We start from the raw sequence: 24,787 nt of genomic DNA on the forward strand, positions 1-24,787 counted from the left end.
TGTCCGCCCATTACACCAGCCTGTCTATTTCCTCTGGAAGTCTATCACTATCCTCCTCACTGTTCTCTATACCTCCAAGTTTTGTGTCATCTGCAAATTTTGAAATTGTGCCCGGTACACCCAAGCCATTAATACATATCAGGAAAAGCAGTGGTCCTAGTACCGACCCCGAGGGAACACCACTGTGTACCTTCCTCCAGTCCGAAAAACAACCGTTCACCTCAACTCTGTTTCCTGTCACTTAGCCAATTTCATATCCATGCTGCTACTGTCCCTTTTATTCCATGGGCTTCAACTTTACTGGCAAGGTATTGACTTGGATAGAGAACTGGTTGGCAGACAGAAAGCAAAGAGTTGGAATAAACGGGTCTTTTTCCGAGTGGCAGGCAGTGACTAGTGGGGTACCGCAGGGATCGGTCCTTGGACCCCAGTTATTCACAATATATATTAATGATCTAGACAAGGGAACTAGATGTAATATCTCCAAGTTTGCAGACGACACAAAGCTGGGTGGGCGTGTGTGCTGTGAGGAGGATGCCGAGAAACTCCAGTATGATTTCGACAGGTTGGGTGATTGGGCAGAAGCATGGCAGATGCAATATAACGTGGATAAATGTGAGGTTATCCACTTTGGTGGCAAAAACAGGAAGGCAGATTATTATCTGAATGGCAATAGATTGGGAGAAGCGGAAGTGCAACGAGACCTGGGTGGCCTTGTGCACCAGTCGCTGAAGGTAAGCATGAAGCTGCAGCAGGCGGTTAAGAAGGCAAACGGTATGTTGGCCTTCGTAGCGAGAGGGTTTGAGTACAGGAACAAGGATGTCTTGCTGCAGTTGTACAGGGCCTTGGTGAGACTACATCTTGAGTATTGTGTGCAGTTCTGGTCGCCTTAGCTGAGGAAGGATGTTCTTGCCATGGAAGGAGTTCAGCGAAGATTCACCAGGCTGATACCTGGGATGGCAGGAATGACGCATGAGGAGAGATTGGGTCGATTGGTCTTGTACTCGCTGGAGTTTAGAAGAATGAGAGGGGATCTTATTGAAACTTATAAAATTCTGACAGGACTGGACAGACTAGATGCAGGAAGGATGTTCCCGATGGTCGGGGAGTCCAGAACCAGGGGTCACAGTCTAAGGATAAGGGGTAAGCCATTTACATAAGAACATAAGAAATAGGAGCAGGAGTAGGCCAATCGGCCCCTCGAGCCTGCTCCATCATTCAATAAGATCATGGCTGATCTGATCCTAACCTCAAATCTACTATCGGTCTACATCCCTCCCGAACCCATGTGATCTCCTGGGAGAGGCGAAAAACCAGATAAAAAACCCAATGGCCAATTTGGGAGAAAAAAATCTGGGAAATTCCTCTCCGACCCATCTAGGCGATCGAAACTCGTCCAGGAGATCACTGTCCCTATATTTCCTACAGTACTTACCTTCTGTAAAAGGTGATCTCCACCCCAGCTAGGAACAGGAATAAAAACATCTCCTGAAATCTAACACATAATTAGAACACAAGAAGTAGGAGCAGAACCAGGCTACACGGCCCCTGGGCCCGCTCCGTTACCCACAGGGCCATGACCGTTCCGAACATAGACTCATGTCCAATTTCCTGCCCGCTCCCCATAACCCCTAATTCCCTTTACTTCTAAGAAACTGTCTATTTCTGTTTTAAATTTATTTAATGATGTAGCTTCCACAGCTTTCTGGGGCAGCAAATTCCACAGACCTACTACTCTCTGAGTGAAGAAGTTTCTCTTCATCTCAGTTTTGAAAGAGCAGCCCCTTATTCTAAGATTATGCCCCCTAGTTCTAGTTTCACCCATCATTGGGAACATCCTCACCACATCCACCCGATCAAGCCCCTTCACAATCTTATATGTTTCAATAAGATCACCTCTCATTCTTCTGAACTCCAATGAGTAGAGTCCCAATCTACTCAACCTCTCCTCATATGTCCACCCCCTCATCCCCGGGATTAACCGAGTGAACCTTCTTTGTACTGACTCGAGAGCAAGTATGTCTTTTCTTAAGTATGGACACCAAAACTGTATGCAGTATTCCAGGTGCGGTCTCATCAATACCTTGTACAACTGCAACAATACCTCCCTGTTTTTATATTCCATCCCCCTAGCAATAAAAGCCAACATTCCATTGGCCTTCTTAATCACTTGCTGCACCTGCATACTAACTTTTTGAGTTTCGTGCACCAGGACCCCCAGATCCCTTTGTACTACAGTACTTTCCAGTTTCTTGCCATTAAGATTAAAACTTGCTCTATGATTTTTCCTGCCAAAGTGCATAACCTCACACTTTCCAGTATTGTATTCCATCTGCCAAATCTCTGCCCACTTACTTAGCCTGTCTATGTCCCTTTGCAGGTTTTTTTATGTCCTCCTCACTCACTACTTTCTTTCCCATCTTTGTATCATCTGCAAACTTTGATATGTTACACCTGGTTCCCTCCTCCAAATCATTAATATAGATTGTAAAGAGTTGGGGACCCAGCACTGACCCCTGCGGAACACCACTAGTTACTGATTGCCAGTCTGAGAACGAACCATTTATCCCAACTGTCTGCTTTCTGTTAGATAGCCAATCCTCCACCATGCCAGAATATTACCCCCAATCCCATGATTTTTTATCTTGAGCAATAATCTTTTGTGTGGCACCATGTCAAATGCCTTTTGGAAGTCTAAATACACTATGTCCACTGCTTCTCCTTTATCCACCCTGTATGTTACTTCCTCAAAGAACTCAAGCAAATTTGTCAAACATGACTTCCCCTTCATAAAACCATGCTGACTTTGTCCTATTAAATTATGTTTATCCAAATGTCCCGTTACTGTCCCCTTAATAATGGACTCTAAAATTTTACCAACCACAGATGTTAGGCTAACAGGTCTATAGTTTCCAACCTTCTGACTACTACCCTTTTTAAATAAGGGTGTTACATTAGCAGTTTTCCAATCTGCCGGGACCTTTGCTGAGTCCAGGGAGTTTTGGAAATTTATTACCAATGCATCCACAATCCCTACCGCCACTTCCCTTAAGATCCTAGGATGTAAGCCATCAGGTCCAGGGGATTTATCCGCCTTGAGTCCCATTATTTTACCAAGTACCACTTACTTAGTGATTTTAATCGTATTTAGCTCCTCCCCCCTAGAGCCCCCTGTTTGTCCAGTGTTGGGATATTCTTAGTGTCCTCTACCGTAAAGACTGCCACAAAATAATTGTTCAGCTTTTTTGCCATCTCCATGTTTCCCACCATTAATTTCCCGGTCTCATCCTCTAAGGGACCAACATTTACTTTAGCCACCCTTTTTCTTTTTATATAACTATAGAAACTTTTGCTATCTGTTTTTATATTTTTTGCTAATTTACTTTCATAATCTATCTTCCCTTTCTTAATCAATCTTTTAGTTATTTTTTGCTGTCTTTTAAAGACTTCCCAATCTTCTATCCTCCCACTAGATTTGGCTACCTTATACGCCCTTGTTTTTAGTCGGATACTATTCTTAATTACTTTACTTAGCCACGGATGGCTACCTTTTCTTTTACACCCTTTTTTCCTCAGTGGAATATAATTTTTTGGGAAGTTGTAAAATAACTCCTTAAATGTACACCACTGATCATGTACCGTCTTACCCTTTAATCTATTTTCCCAGTCCACTCTAATCAATTCTGCTCTCATACCTTCATAGTCTCCTTTATTCAAGCTTAGCACGCTTGTTTGAGATCCAACCTTCTCACCCTCTAATTGAATATGGAATTCAACCATGTTATGGTCACTCATTCCAAGGGGATCCTTTACTAGGACATTTTTCATTAATCCTGTCTCGTTACACAAGACCAAATCTAAGGTTGCTTGCCCCTTGGTCGGTTCAGTTACATACTGCTCAAGAAACCCATCCCTAATAGACTCAATGAACTCATCCTCAAGGCTGCCCTGCCCAATTTGATTTGTCCAGTTAATATGATAGTTAAAATCCCCCATAATTATAGCTGTTCCCTTATTACAAGCCTCAGCTATTTCCTGATTAATACTCTGTCCAACAGAGTTGCAACTGTTCGGAGGCCTATAGACTACGCCCACTAGTGTTTTTTTCCCCTTATTATTCCATATCTCCACCCAAACTGTTTCACTATCCTGATCCTTTGACCCAATATCATTTCTCTGTATTACAGTGATTCCTTCCTTTATTAACATAGCCATCCCACCTCCCCTTCCTTCCTGCCTGTCCTTCCTGATTGTTAAATAACCTGGTATATTTAATTCCCAGTCATGGTCACCCTGCAGCCATGTTTCTGTAATGGCCACAAGATCATACAAATGAGGAAGAATTTCTTCACCCAGAGAGTGGTGAACCTGTGGAATTCTCTACCACAGAAGGCAGTAGAGGCCAATTCATTAAATATATTCAAGAAGGAGTTGGATTTATTTCTTAAGGCTAAAGGGATCAAGGGATATGGGGAGAAAGCAGGGACAGTGTACTGAGTTTGGATGATCAGCCATGATCGCATTAAATGGCGGAGCAGGCTCGAGGGGCCGAATGGACTACTCCTGCTCCTATCTTCTATGTTTCTATGTGGCACTTTATTAAACGCTTTTTGGAAATCCATATACACCACGTCAACCGCATTGTCCTCATCAACCCTCTCTGTTACCTCATCAAAAAACTCGATCAAGTTAGTTAAACACGATAGTTATTTGACTTCAATAGGTTATGGCTGCAGGTAATTTAGTAACTGCGGTACACAAATGCTGTGTGGTTCACTGCATTTTGTGTTGGTGTACTCAATTTGCAACATTTTAAGCGTTTTGTGGATATTGCATGCACACTTAATTGAAACCTAAGGAGTAATGCGGTGCAGAATTTGACAACTTTCTGCTAAATGTGATTGAATTGTTTACAGCATTCAAAAATGTGCTAGATAATTACTTGAATGCAAAAAGATTTGGGAGAAGGTAGAAAGAGGGAACTGCGTAAAAGCCCTGAAAAAGGTCTAAATTCACTGCAGATGTGAAGATAGATTTTTGGGCACTAAGGGAATTGAGGGATATGTGGATAGGGCGGGCAAGTGGAGATGACGTAGAAATTCAGCCATGATCTTATTAAATGGCAGAGCAGGCTTGATGGGCCGTATGACCTACCCCTGCTCCTATTTCTTAACCCGTCCTCGTAATTTAACCTCTTAAGCCCGGTATCATTCTGGTGAATCTGTGCTGCACCCTCTCCAAGGCCAATATATCCTTCCTGCGTTGCGGTGCCCAGAACTGAGTGTAGTTCTCCAGATGGGACCTAAACCCGAGCTCTGTACAAGTTTAAATTCTAGCCCTCTTGAGAAAAAGGCCAACATTCCATTAGCCTTTTAAATAATTTTTTGCGCTGTTCACTAGCTTTTAGTGATTTCTGTACTTGACCCCTAAATCTCTCTGCTCCACCACAGTTCCCAGCTTCTCGCCATTTAGAAAATGCTCTGATCTATCTTGGGTCCAAAGTGGATGACCCCTCACTTTCCCACATTAAACTCCATCTGCCACAGTTTTGCCCACTCACTTAATCTAGCAATGTCCCTTTTACAACTTTCTGGTCCCATCTACGTTATTTACTTTGCCGCCTAACTTGGTGTCATCAGCAAACTTAGATATACCCTCTCTATTCCTTCATCCAAGCCATTTATAAATATAGTGAAAAGCTGAGGCCCCAGTACAGATCTCTGGGGGACACCGCTAGTCACATCCTGCCAATTGGAGCACACACCCATTATCCCCACTCTCTCTCCTGCCTCCTCACCAATTCCCTATCCAAGCCAATAGGTTGCCTCCAATTCCACACATTCTCATTTTTGTTAACAGTCTCTTGTGTGAAACCTTATTGAATTCTACTGGAAGACCGATAAATAACATCTGTAGACATTCCCTTATCTACCACGTTAGTTGCCGTCTAAAATAATTCAACTAGATTCGTTACTCATGACTTACCTTTTACAAATCCATGCTGGCGCGCTCTGATCAGCAGGGGAAACTAATGGTGTAAAGATGTGTGGTTTTTAAAAATCCTGATTACAATCTCTCTCATTTGTGCCCAGGAGATCACCTGAAGGTGTGTCCCCAGCTCTACACGTGCTGTACCTCTGAAATGGAGGAAAAACTCCGCCAACAAAGCCAGCAAGAGTTCAGCAAAGCCGTGCTGGAGACCAGCGACATCCTACAGTCGACATTCGCTTCAAGATATAAGAAGTTTGATGGTAAGTCCTGGGGAGAAATGTAATTTATTGGATATGAAGTAACTGCTCATATTGGTACTTTAAATCATGTGGAGAGGGGAAATATGTAACTATAGTGGATTGCAGCATTAATCTTTATATAATTTTAACTAATAGTGTTTAGATTGTTGTAAGCTCTAGTTGATGAAAGATCATCCATTCCCTTTGTTCACATCAGTGCACCATTAATACAAAACCTCGGTAACCAGGTTTCCTTGCAGCAGAAACTGTCTGTGTACAACAACCCGTTAGTTTGCTGTCTGTGCAGGGATTCAGAAAGTGATGTGCGTTCCCTACACTGTTTGTAAAATGAGTGTGTGTGAAACTGGCTATAGCTTGAGACTGGATTTATTTTGGTCCATCAGTAATACCTGTTCACCCTGGCGGTTTTGTGTAGAGGTGAAATCCAATTTGACAAGAAGAGTTTTTGATTTCAACCTTCCTCAGTGGAATTCCGAGATCCCCTCTCTCGTTCTGTTGTTGAACTATTTAACAGCAACATACAGCAGTAAATACGGAGCAAAGAACACCATCCAGAAGCATTGTGACAACTGTTAGCAAACAATCAGATTAGAGTACAGTCAGTAGAGGCAGAGCCAGCGGATCAGGGCGGAACCGGAGCGGCAGTGGGAGCAGAATAAAGAGCGCGGAGAGAGGAGGCCGGAGAGCAGAGCCAGTGGGGGAGGTTCCAATTCAACAACAAAAAAATCAAAGTGAGATGTCACAGGTAAGCAGGTAGGTGATTGGTGGTGAGTATTTCTTTTCTCTTAGGACTGAGGGCTAAGTTACAGTAAAGACCTATAGCATATAACTAAATTTATAACTAACTAAACTTATTTTAATAAATTAAACAAGGTTATTACCTAGTTTACCGAGATTAAAAACTATAAATAGACAATTGATTGATAGTGATGTAATTAATTAAATAAAATACGATAGAGATGACAAAGCAGGTGATGTGTTGCATCTGTTGCATGTGGGAGCTGGTGGACCCCAGTCTGATCCACAGCAACCACATCTGCAGTAAGTGTCTGCGGCTCGAGGAACTTCGGCTCAGAGTTGATGAGCTGGAGTCCGAGCTGCAGACATTGCGATACATCAGGGAGGGAGAAAGTTACCTGGACACTTTGTTCCAGGAGGCAGTCACACCCCTTAGGTTAAATACTTCAGATTTGGCCCGTGGTCAGGAACTGAGCCAGGTATGGGGATCCAGGAGGTAGCATTGTAGGAGCCTCAGCCCTTGCACTTGTCCCGCAGTTACGAGGTTCTTGCAACCTGTGTGGACGAGAGCAGTGACTGCAGGGAGGATGAGCAAACTGACCATGGCACCGTTGTACAGGGAGCCATTCAAGTGGGGGGGTTGTAAAAAGGAATGTCGTAGTGGTGGGAGATAGATACTGTTCTCTGCAGTCGAGAGCGAGAGTCCTGAAGACTGTGTTGCCAGGGTTAAGGACACCTCCTCAGGGCTGGAGAGGAACTTGGAGTGGGAGGGGAAGGATCCAGTTGTCGTGGTCCATGTAGGAACCAATGACATAGGTAAGACTAAGAAAGAGGTTCTGCTGAGGGAATATGAGCAGCTAAGGTATAAATTAAAAAGCAGAACCACAAAGGTGGTAATCTCTGGATTACTACCTGAGCCACGAGCAAATTGGCATAGGGTCAAGAAGATATAAAGAGCGAGGCGGCGGATCAGGTAGACTTACCGATCTCAGAGAGAGGGAGAGAGAGAAGTAAAAAGTAATCGAAGTGTGACGTCACCAGAAAGCAGGTAAGTGATTGGTTGGGCTCTGACACAAATTTTCAAAACCTCTCTGGCCACAGGGGATGTGCCAGAGGACTGGAGAACAGCTAACGTAGTACCATTATTCAAGAAGGGTAGTAGGGATAAACCAGGGAATTACAGGCCAGTGAGCCTAACATCAGTGGTAGGGAAATTATTGGAAAAAATCTGAGGGACAGAATTAGTCTCCACTTGGAGAGGCAAGGATTAATCAGGGATAGTCAGCATGGCTTTGTCAAGGGAAGGTCATGTCTGACCAATTTGATAGAATTTTTCGAGGGGGTGACTAGGTGTGTGGATGAGGGTAGTGCAGTGGATGTGGTATACATGGATTTCAGTAAGGCTTTCAATAAAGTCCCGCACAGGAGACTGGTCAAGAAGGTAAGAGCCCATGGGATCCAGGGTGCCTTGGCGCATTGAATCCAAAACTGGCTTAGTGGCAGAAGGCAGAGGGTGATGGTCGAAGGTTGTTTTTGTGACTGGAAGCCTGTGTCCAGTGGGGTACCGCAGGGATCGGTGCTGGGTCCCTTGCTGTTTGTGGTCTACATTAATGATTTGGATGTGAATGTAAAAGGTATGATCAGTAAGTTCGCAGATGACACGAAAATTGGTGGGGCGGTAAATAGCGAGGAGGGTAGCCTCAGTCTGCAGGACGATATAGATGGGTTGGTCAGATGGGCGGAACAGTGGCTAATGGAATTTAACCCTGAAAAGTGTGAGGTGATGCATTTTGGAGGGACTAACAAGGCAAGGGAATACACAATGAATGGTAAGACCCTAGGAAAGACAGAGGATCAGAGGGACCTTGGTGTGCATGTACATAGATCCCTGAAGGCAGCAGAACAGGTGGATAAGGTGGTTAAAAAGGCATATGGGATACTTGCCTTCATTAGCCGAAGCATAGAATATAAGAGCGGGGAGGTTATGATGGAGCTGTACAAAACGCTGGTTAGGCCACAGCTGGAATACTGTGTGCAGTTCTGGTCGCCACACGATAGGAAGGATGTGATTGCTTTGGAGAGGGTGCAGAGGAGATTCACCAGGATGTTACCTGGGCTGGAGTGCTTCAGCTATGGAGAAAGACTGGACAGGCTGGGGTTGTTTTCCTTGGAGCAGAGAAGGCTGAGGGGGGATCTGATTGAGGTGTACAAAATTATGAGGGGCATAGATAGGGTAGATAGAAAGGAACTTTTTCCCTTAGTAGAGGGGTCAATAACAAGGGGGCATAGATTCAAGGTAAGGGGCAGGAGGTTTAGAGGGGATTTGAGGAAGAACTTTTTCACCCAGAGGGTGGTTGGATTCTGGAACTCACTGCCTGAAAGGGTGGTGGAGGCAGGAACCCTCACAACATTCAAGAAGCATTTGGATGAGCACCTGAAATGCCATAGCATACAAGGCTACGGACCAAATGCTGGAAAATGGGATTAGATTAGACAGGGCTTGATGGCCAGCGCGGATGTGATGGGCCGAAGGGCCTCTTTCTGTGCTGTATAACTCTATGACTCTATTTCTCTCTCTCTCCTTTTTTCCAAACTTAACTTTTGTGGTTTATAGTTTATAGGGTGTCTGTGGTGTAACGGGGACTGCTGGTAAACAAGGGCCCTTCAGTATATCATTTAATTGTAATTGGTGGGATTGATTTGATTTAATTTAATTTGAATTAATTAAAGGGTAAGTCATGACAGGAGAGCTTGGCGCCGTGGTATGCTCCTCCTGCTCTATGTGGGAAATCAGGGACACTTCCTGCGTGCGGGAAGTGTATCCAGCTACAGCTACTGACAGACCTCATTGCGGCGCTGGAGCTGCGAGTAGAAACATACTGGAGCATTCGCGATGCTGAGGACGTCGTGGATAACACGTTTAGGGAGTTGGTCACACCGCAGGTAAAGGCTGCACAGGCAGGAAAAGAATGGGTAACCACCAGGCAGAGTAGTAGGTGCAGGCAGGTAGTGCAGGGGTCCCCTGTGACCATTCCCCTCTCAAACAGATATACCGCTTTGGATATTGGTGAGGGAGGATGGCTTTTCAGAGAAAGGCAGCAGCAGCGATCGTCCTGGCACCGTGGGTGGTTCTGCTGCACAGGACGGGTGGAAAAAGAGTGGGAGAGCTATAGTAATAGGGGATTCTATTGTAAGGGGAATAGATAGGTGTTTCGGCGGCCGCAAACGAGACTCCAGGATGGTGTGTTGCCTCCCTGGTGCAAGGGTCAAGGATGTCTCAGAACAGCTGCAGAACATTTTGGAAGGGGATGGTGAACAGCCAGTTGTCATGGTGCATATAGGTACCAACGATATAGGTAAAAAACGGGATGAGTTCCTAAAAGCTGAATATAGGGAGTTAGGAGGTAAATTAAAAAATAGGACCTCAAAGGTAGTAATCTCAGGATTGCTACCAGTGCCACGTGCTAGTCAGAGTAGAAATAGAAGGATATTTCAGATGAATACGTGGCTAGAGGAATGGTGCAAGGGGGAGGGACTCAAATTCCTGGGACATTGGAAACGGTTCTGGGGGAGGTGGGACCAGTACAAACCGGACGGTTTGCACCTGGGCAGGGCCGGGACCGATGTCCTAGGGGGAGTGTTTGCTAGTGCTCTGTGGGAGGGTTTAAACTAAAATGGCAGGGGGTTGGGAACCTGAGCAGGGAGACAGAGGAAAGGGAGACAAGGATAGAAGCAAAAGACAGGAAGGAGAAAAACAAAGGTGGCAGTCAGAGAAATCAAGGGTTTAAATGAAACATGGCCACAGTAAATAATAATTCTAAAAGGTGTAAGCGTGTTAAAAAAACAAGCCTGAAGGCCTTGTGTCTTAATGCGAGGAGCATTCGTAAAAAGGTGGATGAATTAGCTGCGCAAATAGAGGTAAACGGATATGATACGATTGGGATTACGGAAACATGGCTCCAGGGTGACCAAGGCTGGGAACTCAACATCCAGGGGTATTCAATATTCAGGAAAGATAGGCAAAATGAAAAGGAGGTGGGGTAGCATTGCTGGTTAAAGAGGGGATTAACACAATTGAAAGGAAGGTTATTAGCTCTGATGATGTGGAATCTGTATGGGTAGAACTGAGAAATACCATGGGGCAAAAAACGTTAGTGGGAGTGGTATACAGACCTCCAAACAATAATGCGGAGGTTGGGGATGGCATTAAACGGGAAATTAGAGACGTGTGCAATAAGGGCACTGCAGTTATCATGGGTGACTTTAATCTGCATATAGAATGGGCTAACCAAATTAGTAACAATACTGTGGAGGAGGAATTCTTGGAGTGTATACGGGATGGTTTCCTGGACCAATATGTCGCGGAACCAACTAGAGATCAGGTCATCTTAGACTGGGTATTATGTAATGAGAAAGGATTAATTAGCAATCTTGTTGTGCGAGGCCCCTTGGGTCAGAGCGATCATAATATGATAGAATTCTTCATTAAGATGGAGAGTGAAGTAGTTGACTCAGAGACTAGGGTCCTGAATTTAAATAAAGGAAACTGCGATGGTATGAGGCGCGAGTTGGGTAGGATTGATTGGGGAATGTTACTCAAAGGGTTGACAGTGGATAGGCAATGGCAAACATTCAAATATCGCATGGATGAACTACAGAATTTGTTCATCCCAGTTTGGCATGAAAATAAAACAAAAAAGGTGACTCAATCGTGGCTAATGAGGGAAATTAGGGGATAGCATAAGATCCAAGGAGAGGACATATAAATTGGCCAGTAAAAGCAGTAAACCTGAGGATTGGGAGCAGTTTAGGATTCAGCAAAGGAGGACAAAGGGATTAATTAAGAGGGGGAAAATGAGTATGAGAGTAAGCTTGCAGGGAACATAAAAACTGACTGTAAAAGCTTTCATAGATATGTGAAGAAAAAAGATTGGTGAAGTCAAGCGTAGGTCCCTTGCAGTCAGAATCAGGGGAATTTATAATGGGGAACAAAGAAATGGCAGACCAATTAAATACATACTTTGGTTCCGTCTTCACAAAGGAGGACACAAATTACCTCCCAGAGATGTCGGGGAACATAGGGTCTAATGAGAGGGAGGAACTGAAAGAAATCAGTATTTGTAGGGAAATGCTGTTAGGGAAATTGACGGGATTGAACGCCGATAAATCCCCAGGGCCTGATAATCTACATCCTAGGGTACTTAAGGAAGTGGCCCTAGAAATAGTAGATGCATTGCTGGTCATCTTCCAATATTCTACAAACTCTGGAACAGTACCCATGAATTGGAGGCTAGCTAATGTTACCCCACTATTCAAAAAAGGTGTTAGAGAGAAAACGGGGAATTATAGACTGGTAAGCCTGACATCGGTAGTGGGGAAAATGCTAGAGTCTATTATAAAAGATGTAATAGCAGAGCACTTGGAAAACAGTGACGGGATCGGACAAAGTCAACATGGATTTACAAAAGGTAAATCATGCTTGACTAATCTACTGGAATTTTTTAAGGATGTAACTGGTAAAATAGATAAGGGAGAACCAGTGGATGTGGTGTATTTGGACTTTCAGAAGGCTTTTGATAAGGTCCTGCATAAGAGATTAGCGTGTAAAGTTAAGGCACATGGGATTACATAGAAACATAGAAGATAGGAGCAGGAGCAGGCCATTCGGCCCTTCGAGCCTGCTCCGCCATTCAACGAGATCATGGCTGATAATCCAAACCCTATCCCCCGATCCCTACACCGACAGCCATCCCACCCAAGCCCTATCCCCGTAACCCCAAATATGTAATCCCCCCTAACACTAAGGGCCAATTTTTTTATCATGGCCAATCAACCTAACCCGCACATCTTTGGACTGTGGGAGGAAACCGGAGCACCCGGAGAAAACCCACGCAAACACGGGGAGAATGTGCAAACTCCACACAGACAGTCACCCGAGGCCGGATTTGAACCCGGGTCCCTGGCGCTGTGAGGCAAAGTGCTAACCACTATGCCACTGTGCTGGGGGTCAAGGTACTGACTTGGATAAAGAACTGGTTGGCAGACAGGAAGCAAAGAGTTGGAATAAACGGGTCTTTTTCCGAGTGGCAGGCAGTGACTAGTTGGGTACCGCAGGGATCGGTCCTAGGACCCCAGCAATTCACAATATATATAAATGATCTAGACAAGGGAACTAGATGTAATATCTCCAAGTTTGCAGATGACACAAAGCTGGGTGGGCGTGTGTGCTGTGAGGAGGATGCCGAGAAACTCCAGTATGATTTGGACAGGTTGGGTGATTGGGCAGAAGCATGGCAGATGCAGTATAATGTGGATAAATGCGAGGTTATCCACTTTGGTGGCAAAAACAGGAAGGCAGATTATTACCTGAACGGCAATAGATTGGGAGAAGGGGAAGTGCAACGAGACCTGGGTGTCCTTGTGCACCAGTCGCTGAAGGTAAGCATGCAGGTGCAGCAGGCGGTTAAGAAGGCAAATGGTATGTTGGCCTTCATAGCGAGAGGATTCGAGTGCAGGAACAAGGATGCCTTGCTGCTGTTGTACAGGGCCTTGGTGAGACCACACCTCGAGTATTGTGTGCAGTTTTGGTTGCCTTATCTGAGGAAGGATGTTCTTGCCATGGAGGGAGTGCAGCGAAGATTCACCAGACTGATACCTGGGATGACAGGAATGACGTATGAGGAGAGATTGGGTCAATTGGGCTTGTACTCGCTGGAGTTTAAAAGAATGAGAGGGGATCTCATTGAAAGTTATAAAATTCTAACAGGATTAGACAGACTAGATGCAGGAAGGATGTTCCCAATGGTGGGGGAGTCCAGAACCAGGGGTCACAGTCTAGGGATAAGGGGTAAGCCATTTAGGACCGAGATGAGGAGGAATTTCTTCAGCCAGAGAGTGGTGAACCTGTGGAATTCTCTACCACAGAAGGCAGTGGAGGCCAATTCATTAAATATATTCAAGAAGGAGTTAGATATATTTCTTAAGGCTAAAGGGATCAAGGGATATGGGGAGAAGGCAGGGACAGGGTACTGAATTTGGATGATCAGCCATGATCTGATTGAATGGCGGAGTGGGCTCGAGAGGCCGAATGGCCTACTCCTGCTCCTATCTTCTATGTTTCTATAAGATCAGAGAGTTGAATGCGTGGCTCAAGGATTGGTGTGGGAGAAATGGGTTTCAATTCATGGAGCACTGGCACCAGTACTGGGGAAAGAGGGAGCTGTTCCGTTGGGACGGCCTTCATTTCAACCATGCCGGGTCCAGTGACCTGGCAAATCAAATAACTAGGGCTGTAGATAGGGCTTTACACTAAATAGTGGTGTGTGTGGGTGGGGGGAGGGTTCAAGCGAGGGGAAATTTAGAAAGTTAAAGATAAAGGACAGGGCAATAGTGCAGGTTAGCGATATGGGCAAATTCTGTGGCAACAAGAGCCGGTCAGAGGCTAGGTATTCTGTGGCGAGTGTCTCACCTCCTGGCTCCCCAAAACCTTTCCACCATCTACGAGGCACAAGTAAGGAGTGTGATGGAATACTCTTTACTTGCCTGGAAGAGTACAGCTCTAACAACACAAGAAGCTCGACACCAGCCAGGACATAGCAGCCCGCTTGATTAGCACCCCATCCACCACCTTAAACATTCACTCCCTCCACCACCGGCATACTGTGGCTGCAGTGTGTACCATCTACAAGATGCACTGCAGTAACTCGCCAAGGCTTCTTCGGCAGCACTTCCCAAACCCGCGACCTCTTCCACCTAGAAGGACAAGGGCAGCAGGCGCATGGGAACACCACCACCGCCAATTCCCCTCCAAGTCACACACCATCCTGACTTAGAAGTATATCGCTGATCCTTCATCGTCGCTGGGTCAAAATCCTGGAACTCCCTACCTAACAGCATTGTGGGAGTAACTTCACCACACGGACTGCAACAGTTCAAGAAGACGGCTCACCACCACCTTCTCGAGGGCAATTAGGGCTGGGCAATAAATGCTGGCCTTGCCAGCGACGCCCACATCCCATAAAACAACTTTAAAAAAAAATGAAAACCAGAGTGTGACAGGAAGGGACGGAGCGTACAAACATAAGAGTGCACCAGCAAATAGGGTCAGAGTAGGGAAAAATGCACGCATCATTCGTAACAAGATAGATGAATTGACAGCGCAAATAGAAATAAATGGGTATGATCTAATTGCCATCACAGAGAGCTGGTTGCAATGTGACCAAGGCTGGGAACTGAATATTCATGCGTATTTGATATTTCAGAAGGATTTACAGATAGGAAAAGGAGGTGGGGTAACTCTGTTAATAAAGGATGAGATCAGTACATGTGGTAAACCACTTTTATCGTTCACTATCGTTACACTATGGTTATCACTGTTTATATCGTTACACTATGGTTATCACTGTTTACACTGTTGTATCACTACACAAGGTCACCTCTTGCCACGCTGTTATACCTGGGCTGACCACAGCTGACTCCGCCCATGGCTCCGCCTGCTTGCCCAGGTATAAAGGTGGTCGACTGGCTGGTATTCCTCCTTGTTGGGTCCGATCACCCACGAGGGTGGGCTCTGTTATTTAGCCAATAAAAACCTATAGTTACTAACTTAACTCGTCGCTTTTTATGAACTGAATTGATAGGTATATCAGTACAATAATGAGAAATGATCTTGGCTCGGAAATTAAAATCCAGATGTAGAATCAATTTGGGTGGAGGTAAGAAATAGTAAGGGAAAGAAGGCACTGGTGGGAGCTGTCTATAGGCCCCCTAACAGTAGCTACACTATAGGACAGAGTATAAATCAAGAAATAATGGGGGCTTGTATGAAAGGTACTGCAATAATTGTGGGCGATTTTAATCTTCTTATAGATTGGACAAATCAAATTAGCAAAAGCAGCCCTGAGGACAAGTTCATAGTGTATTCGGGATAGTTTCTTGGGACAATACGTTGTGGAACTGGCCAGGGAACAGGCTATTTTAGATCTGGTAATGTGTAATGAAACAGGATTAATTAATGATCTCATAGTAAAGGATCCTCTAGGGAAGAGTGATCATAACATGATAGAATTGAGTATTAAATTTAAATAAAGGCAATTACAAACGTATGAGGAGGGAGTTGGCTAAAGTGGACTGGGAAAATAAATTAAAAGGTAAGATGGTAGTAAAGCAGTGGCAGACATTTAAAGAGATATTTCATGACTTTGAACAAAGATATATTTCAGTGAGAAAGAAAGACTCGAAGAGAAGGATGAACCAACCATGGCTAACCAAGGAAGTTAAGGATGGTATCAAATTGAAAGAAAAGGCTTACAATGTTGCGAAAATTAGTGGTAGGCCAGAGGATTAGGAAAATTTTAGAAACCAGCAAAGGATGCCTAAAAAAATAATAGAGGGAGAAAATAGCTTATAGAACCATAGAAAGTTACAGCATGGAAGGAGGCCATTTCGGCCATCGTGTCCGCGCCGGTCAACAAAGATGTACCCAGCCTAATCCCACTTCCCAGCTCTTGGTCTGTAGCCCTGCAGGTTAGAGCATTCCAAGTGCACATCCAAGTACTTTTTAAATGTGGTTAGGGTTCCTGCCTCTACCACCCTTTCAGGCAGTGAGTTCCAGATCCCCACAACCCTCTGGGTGAAGAAATTTCCCCTCAAATCCCCTCTAAACCTTCCACCAATTACTTTAAATCTGTGCCCCCTGGTTTTTGACCCCTCTGCTAAGAGAAATAGGTCCTTCCTATCCCCTTTATCTATGCCCCTCATAATTTGATACACCTCAATAAGGTCTCCCCTCAGCCTCCTCTGTTCCAAGGAAAACAGACCCAGCCTATCCAGTCTTTCCTCATAGCTAAGATTCTCTACTCCCAGCAACATCCTTGTAAATCTCTTCCATGCCCTCTCTAGTGCAGTCACATCTTTCCTGTAATGTGGTGACCAGAACTGCACGCAGTAGTCTAGCTGAGGCCTAACTAGTGTTTTATACAGTTGAAGCATAAGCCCCCTGCTTTTATTCTATGCCACGGCTAATAAAGGCAAGCATTCCCTTTTGCCTTCTTAATCACCTTATCTACCTGGCCTGCTACTTTCAGGGATCTGTGGACATGCACTCCAAGGTCCCTTTGTCTCTACACTACTCAGTCTCCTACCATTTAATGTGTGTTCCCTTTCCTTGTTAGCCCTCCCGAAATGCATTGCCTCACACTTCTCCGGATTGGATTCCATTTGCCACTGTTCTGCCCACCTGACCAATTTATTGATACCTTCCTGCAGTCTACAGCTTCCTTCTTCAGTATCAACCACACAGCCAATTTTAGTATCATTTGCAAACTTCTTAATCATACCCCCTATATTCAAGTCAAGATTGTTGATATATACCACAAAAAGTAAGGGACCGAGTACTGAGCCCTGCCCCACTGGAAACAGCCTTCCAGTCACAAAAACACCCATCAACCATTACCCTCTGCTTCCTCTCTCCGAGCCAGTTTTGAATCCAACTTGACACTTTGCCCTGGATCCCATGGGCTTTTAACTTCGTGACCAGTCTGCCATGTGGAACCTTATCAAAAGCCTTGCTAAAGTCCATATTAATGATCTAGACAAGGGAACTAGATGTAATATCTCCAAATTTGCAGACGACACAAAGCTGGGTGGGCGTGTGTGCTGTGAGGAGGATGCCGAGAAACTCCAGGATGATTTGGACAGGCTGGGTGATTGGGCAAAAGCATGGCAGATGCAATATAACGTGGATAAATGCGAGGTTAGCCACTTTGGTGGCAAAAACAGGAAGGCAGATTATTATCTGAATAGCAATAGATTGGGAGAAGGGGAAGTGCAACGAGACCTGGGTGTCCTTGTGCACCAGTCGCTTGGTGAGACCACACCTTGAGTATTGTGTGCAGTTTTGGTCGCCTTATCTGAGGAAGGATGTTCTTGCCATGGAAGGAGTTCAGCGAAGATTCACCAGGCTGATACCTGGGATGGCAGGAATGACGTATGAGGAGAGATTGGGTCGATTGGGCTTGTACTCGCTGGAGTTTAGAAGAATGAGAGGGGATCTCATTGAAACTTATAAAATTCTGACAGGACAGGACAGACTCGATGCAGAAAGGATGTTCCCGATGGTCGGGGAGTCCAGAACCAGGGGTCACAGTCTAAGGATAAGGGGTAGGCCGTTTAGGACAGAAATGAGGAGGAATTTCTTCACCCAGAGAGTGGTGAACCTGTGGAATTTTCTACCACAGAAGGCAGTAGAGGCCAATACATTAAATATATTCAAGAAGGAGTTGGATATATTTCTTAAGGCTAAAGGGATCAAGGGGTATGGGGAGAAAACAGGGACCGGGTACTGAATTTGGATGATCAGCCATGATCGCATTGAATGCCGGAGCAGGCTCAAGGGGCCGAATGGCCTACTCCTGCTCCTATCTTCTATGTTTCTGTATACACTACATCAAACGCACTACCCTCCTCTACCCTCCTTGTTACCTCCTCAAAAAATTCATTCAAGATTGTCAGACACGACCTTCCCTTAACAAATCCGTGCTGACTATCCTTGATTAATCCGTGTCATTCTAAATGAAGATGTATCCTGTCCTTCAGAATTCTTTCCAATAATTTTCCCACCACCGAGGTTAGGCTGACTGGTCTGTAATTACTCAGCCTATCCTTTTCTCCCTTTTTAAACAGGGGTACCACATTAGCAGCCCTCCAGTCCTCTGGCACCACACCTGAAGCCAGAGAGGATTGAAAAATGATGGTCAGAGCCTCTGCTATTTCCTCTTTTACTTCACTTAACAGCCTGGGATACATTTCATCCGGGCCTGGGGATTTATCCACTTTTAAAGCTGCTAAACCCCTTAATACTTCGTCTCTCACTATGTTTATTTCATCTAGTATTTCACACTCCTTCCCCCGGATAGCAATGTCTGCTTCACCCCTCTCCTTTGTGAAAAGAGACGCAAAGTATTCATTAAGAACCCTACTGATGTCTCCCGCCTCCACACACACATTACCCTCATGACCTCTAATAGGCCCTACCCTTTCTTTAGTTATCCTCTTACTCTTAATATATTTATAAAACATCTTTGGGTTTTCCTTGATTTTACTTGCCAAGAATTTTTCATGCTCTCTTTGCTTTCCTAATATCCTTTTTAATTGCACCCCTGCACTTTCTGTACTCCTCTAAGGATTCTGGAGTATTTAGCCCTCTGTATCTGTCATACGCCTCCCTTTTTTTCTTTATCCTACCCTGTATGTCCCTAGACATCCAGGGGGCTCTAGATTTGTTAGCCCCACCTTTTTTCTTTAAGGGCACATATTTGGTCTGAACCCTCCAGATCTCCTCCTTGAAAGCCTCCCACTGCTCTGACACTGATTTACCTTCAAGTCGCTGTTTCCAGTCCACTATGGATAAATCCCCTCTGAGCTTAGCAAAATTTGCTTTTCCGCAATTTTGAATTTTTATCCCTGGTCTTTCCTTGTCCTTTTCCATAACTACCTTAAATCTAACAGAATTATAGTCACTAGCACCAAAATGCTCCCTCACTGATGCACCTTCTACCTGCCCAGCTTCATCATTCCATAAAACTAAGTCCAGAACCGCCCCCTCCCTTGTTGGGCTTGCTACATACTGGCTAAAAAGTTCTCCTGGATGCATTTTAGGAATTCCGCACCCTCTATACCCTTCACACTAATTTTATCCCAGTTAATATTGGGGTCATTGAAATCCCCTACTATTACTGCCCTATAGATTTTGCACTTCTCAGAAATTTGCCTACATATTTGTTCTTCTATCTCCCTCTCACTGTTTGGGGGTCTGTAGTACACTCCCAGCAGTGTGATCGCCCCTTTTTTGTTTTTCAATTCGACCCATATGAAAGGGAAACTGACAGTAAGAGCTTCTACAAGTATAAAAAAAGGAAGAGAGCAGCTAAAGTAAACGTTGGTCCCTTAGGGGACTAGACTGGGGAAAATAATACTGGGAAACAAGGAAATGGCAGAGGCACTGAACAAATATTTTGTATCTGTCTTCACAGTAGAGGACACTAAAAAATCCCCGTAATAGTAGAAAATCAAGGGGCAAAAGTGAGGGAGGAACTTAAAACAATCACTATCACAAGAGAAAAAGTGCTCGTCAAACTTACGGGTCTAAAGGCTGACAAGTCCCCTGGACCTGATGGCCTGCATCCTAGGACCTTAAAAGAAATGGCTACAGAGATAGTGGATGCATTGGTTGTAATCTTCCAAAATTCCCTTGATTCTGAAAAAGTCCCAGCAGATTGGAAAACCGCAAATGTAACGCCCTTATTCAAAAAAGGAGGGTGGCAGAAAGCAGGAAACTATAGGCCAGTTAGCCTAACATCTGTTATTGGCAAAATGCTCGAATCCATTATTAAGGAAGTAGTAGCAGGGCATTTAGAAAATCATAATACAATCAAACAGAGTCAACATGGTTTTATGAAAGGGAAATCGTGTTTGACAAATCTATTAGAGTTCTTTGAAGCGGTTACTAGCAGGGTGGATAAAGGAGAACCAGTAGATGTAGTGTATTTGGATTTCCAAAAGGCATTCGGCAAGGTGCCACATAAAAGGTTACTGCATAGGATAAGAGCTCATGGTGTTGGGGGTAATATATTAGATTGGATAGAGGATTGGCTAACTAACAGAAAACAGTGAGTCGGGATAAATGGATTATTTTCAGGATGAAAATCTGTAACTAGTTGGGTGCCACAGGGATCAGTGCTGGGGCCTCAACTATTTTCAATCTATATTAATGACTTGGATGAAGGAAGCGAGTGTATTGTAGCCCAATTTGCAGAAGATACAAAGATAAGGTGGGAAAGCAAGTTGTGAGGAGGACATAGAGTCTGCAAAGGGATATAGATAGGTTAAGTGAGTGGACAAGAATTTGGCAGATGGAGTATAATGTGGGAAAATGTGAAGTTATCCACTTTGGCAGGAAGAATAGAAAAGAAAAATATTATTTAAATGGAGAAAGACTACTCAATGCTGCGGTACAGAGGGATTTTGGTGTCCTCGTACCTGAAACACACAAAGTTAACATGAAGGTGCAGCAAGTAATTAGGAAGGCACATGAAATGTTGGCCTTTATTTCAAGGGGGATAGAGTATAAGGCCTAGAAATTCACTAGCCTTAGCGCCGCTTTTGAGGCGCTAGAGGGACTAGCGCCAGAGTTATGGCCAGTTGAAAAATTCCCTGGGGCCCTAAAGCGGCGTTGCACCGGTAGCGCTGCGCCGGCACCGATGACGTCATCGGTGTGCGCAGCGTCCCGGTTGCCATGCCGACGGGCCCCAGCGCCGAAATTCAGTTGCGGCCGCCTCGCCCGTGGCAGCCGCAACTAAGACTCTGGCAACCGAGTCTTACACAAGTTAGCGCCGGCGCATTAAGGTCGCGCGGCGGCCGGCCGCTTTCCCGCCGGCCGCCTGCCCGCACCTCCCTCCCCGGACTCCTCCACGCCCCCCCCCCCCGCGGAACAGATGCGTCTGGCCTGCAAGCCCGGCACTTGTCCAAGGTGCCGGGCTCATTTTTGAAAAAATCAAACTGCCAGCGATCGGGTGAAGGCAGCGCCTCCTTAACGGGAGGAGGAGGCCTGCACTTCCCCAGCCTGCCGCACCGCATCGGGTGCCGCAGCGCCGGATTAGCGCCGCAATTCGGCACTCAGCGCCCATTGGGAGGCACTCACGCCTGCCAGTAGCGCCGGCAGCCATCTGGGCGCGGCGCTACTGAATTTTTGACGCGCGCAAGGGAATTAGCGCCGGCGCTAAATTTCCGGCGCTAAAGCCCTGGCGCGGCGTCAACTCAATTTCTAGGCCTAAAAGTAGGGAAGTCTTGCTACAACTGTGCAGGGAGCTGGTGAGACTACACCTGGAGTACTGCGTACAGTTTTGGTCCCGTTATTTAAGGAGGGATATACTTGCACTGGAGGCAGTTAAGAGAAGGTTCACTAGGTTGATTCCTGAGATGAAAGGGTTGTCTTATGAGGAACGGTTTAGCAGGGTGGGCCTATACTCATTGGAGTTTAGAAGAATGAGAGGTGATCTCATTGAAACATATAAGATTCTGAGGGGGTTGGACAGGGTAGATGCTGAGAGGATGTTTCCCCTCGTGTGGGAATCTAGAACAAGGGGGCATAGTCTCAGAATAAGGGGCCGCCCATTTAAAATGGATATGAGGAGCAATTTTTTCTGAGGGTTGTGAATCTTTGGAATTCTTTACCCCAGAGAGCTGTGGAAGCTGAGTCAGTGAATATATTCAAGGCGGAGATAGACAGATATTTGAGCAACAGGGGAGTCGAGGGTTATGTGGAGCGGGCAGGAAGGTGGGATTGAGGCCAAATTCGGATCAGCCATGATCTCATTAAATGGCGGAGCAGGCTCGATGTTCTTATGATAAATAGAAACATAGAAACATCGAAGATAGGAGCAGGAGTAGGCCATTCGGCCCCTCGAGCCTGCTCCGGCATTCAATGCGATCATGGCTGATCATCCAAATTCAGTACCCGGTCCCTGCTTTCTCCCCATACCCCTTGATCCCTTTAGCCTTAAGAAATATATCCAACTCCGTCTTGAATATATTTAATGTATTGGCCTCTACTGCCTTCTGTGGTAGAGAATTCCACAGGTTCACCACTCTCTGGGTGAAGAAATTCCTACTCATTTCTGCCCTAAACGGCCTACCACTTATCCTTAGACTGTGACCCCTGGTTCTTGGCTCCCCGACCATCGGGAACATCCTTCCTGCATCTAGTCTGTCCAGTCCTGTCAGAATTTTATAAGTTTCAATGAGATCCCCTCTCATTCTTCTAAACTCCAGCAAGTACAAGCCCAATCGACCCAATCTCTCCTCATACGTCATTCCTGCCATCCCAGATATCAGCCTGGTGAATCTTCGCTGAACTCCTTCCATGGCAAGAACATCCTTCCTCAGATAAGGCGACCAAAACTGCACACAATACTCAAGATGTGGTCTCACCAAGGCCCTGTACAACTGCAGCAAGACATCCTTGTTCCTGTACTCAAACCCTCTCGCTACGAAGGCCAACATGCCATTTGCCTTCTTAACCGCCTGCTGCACCTGCATGCTGACCTTCAGCGACTGGTGCACAAGGACACCCAAGTCTCGTTGCACTTCCCCTTCTCCCAATCTATTGCCATTCAGATAATAATCTGCCTTCCTGTTTTTGCCACCAAAATGGATAACCTCACATTTATCCACGTTATATTGCATCTGCCATGCTTTTGCCCAATCACCCAACCTGTCCAAATCATCCTGGAGTTTCTCGGCATCCTCCTCACAGCACACATGCCCAGCCGGCTTTGTGTTGTCTGCAAACTTGGAGATATTACATCTAGTTCCCTTGCCTAGATCATTAATATATATTGTGAATAGCTGGGGCCCAAGGACCGATCCCTGCAGTACCCCACTAGTCACTGCTTGCCACTCGGAAAAAGACCCGTTTATTCCAACTCTTTGCTTTCTATCTGCCAACCAGTTCTCTATCCAAGTCAATACCTTACCCCCAATCCTATGTGCCTTAACTTTACACGCTAATCTCTTATGCGGGACCTTATCAAAAGCCTTCTGAAAGTCCAAATACACCACATCCACTGGTTCTCCCTTATCTATTTTACCAGTTACATCCTCAAAAAATTCCAGATTAGTCAAGCACGATTTACCTTTTGTAAATCCATGTTGACTTTGTCCGATCCTGTCACTGTTTTCCAAGTGCTCTGCTATTACATCTTCTACTTATTTTTTATATATATAAAAGGATAGTGGTATCTGTCTGTCTGTCTGTCTGGGCATCACTCAAAAGTTATAGAGCGTACCTACACATATGTTATATCAAAAGAAAGGTTATGGCGGCACGGTAGCATAGTGGTTAGCACTGTTGCCTCACAGCGCCAGGGACCCGGGTTCGAATCCGGCCTCGGATGACTGTTTGTGTGGAGTTTGCACATTCTCCCTGTGCTGGCGTGGGTTTCCTCCGGGTGCTCCAGTTTCCTCCCACAGTCCAAAGATGTGCAGATTAGGTTGATTGGCTATGATAAATCGACCCTTAGTGTTAGGGGGATTAAATACGTGGGGATAGGGTGGGATATGTGTTGGTGCAGGGGTTACAGGGATCGGGTGGGATATGTGTCGGTGCAGGCTCGATGGGCCGAAATGGCCTCTATCTGCACTCTGGGGTTTCTGTGTTTCTTTCTGTGTGTGATTAGGAGGATGTCCTAGGCGTATTTACTTTTTGGTCAGACAAAAATTGTTCGGACAGTAGACAAAAAACATTCAAAATTCCGCTCATCAGCGGTTGGCCAATCATAAGGGGGAAATCCGCTCATTAGCATTGAGTGACATGAAGGTTGACCAATCCGCGTGCTGCGTCACAGGGGGGCGTTTCATGACATTTGTGGGCGGGGCCTAATCCTTCAAACTGCCGTTATTCAGGTGTTGACTAATCCTACCGCTCATTAGCGTTGAGTGACGTGATGGTTGACCAATCCGCGCGCTGCGTCATGGGGGGGCGTTTCATGGTGTTTGTGGGTGGGGCCTAAACCTTCAAACTGCCGTTATTCAGGTGAGTGGCGGCCATTACAGACTGGCCGGGCCTGAAGCTCAAAAAATTTCTCTCTCTCTCCTCTTCCCTCTCTTCTTCCCTCTCTCTCTCTCTCCTTCACTCTCTCTCTCTCTCTCTCCTTCCCCCTCTCTTGCCGTGAGTGCGGGACCTGCAAAACCGGGGCTTTCCAACGAGCCGTCCCCGACCGCAATCGGACACGGGAGTCCGC

The 24,787-nt window shown here is 45.5% G+C and overlaps 1 protein-coding gene across 1 annotated transcript in view; it reads left to right on the plus strand.

The window, feature by feature from the left end:
* The window catches only part of LOC147125400 (glypican-4-like), a 263,841-nt gene that overhangs the window by 200,328 nt on the left and 38,726 nt on the right, over positions 1-24,787 (plus strand). Inside the window, exon 3 of the mRNA XM_085995209.1 lies at positions 6,093-6,251. Within this exon, the coding sequence (XP_085851335.1) occupies positions 6,093-6,251 (159 nt within the window). The remainder of the gene's footprint in view (positions 1-6,092; positions 6,252-24,787) is intronic.

Source organism: Somniosus microcephalus, chromosome 1 (assembly GCF_052327205.1).
Source record: "Somniosus microcephalus isolate GS21.2 chromosome 1, FLI_Smic_1.0, whole genome shotgun sequence".
NCBI lineage: Eukaryota > Metazoa > Chordata > Chondrichthyes > Squaliformes > Somniosidae > Somniosus > Somniosus microcephalus.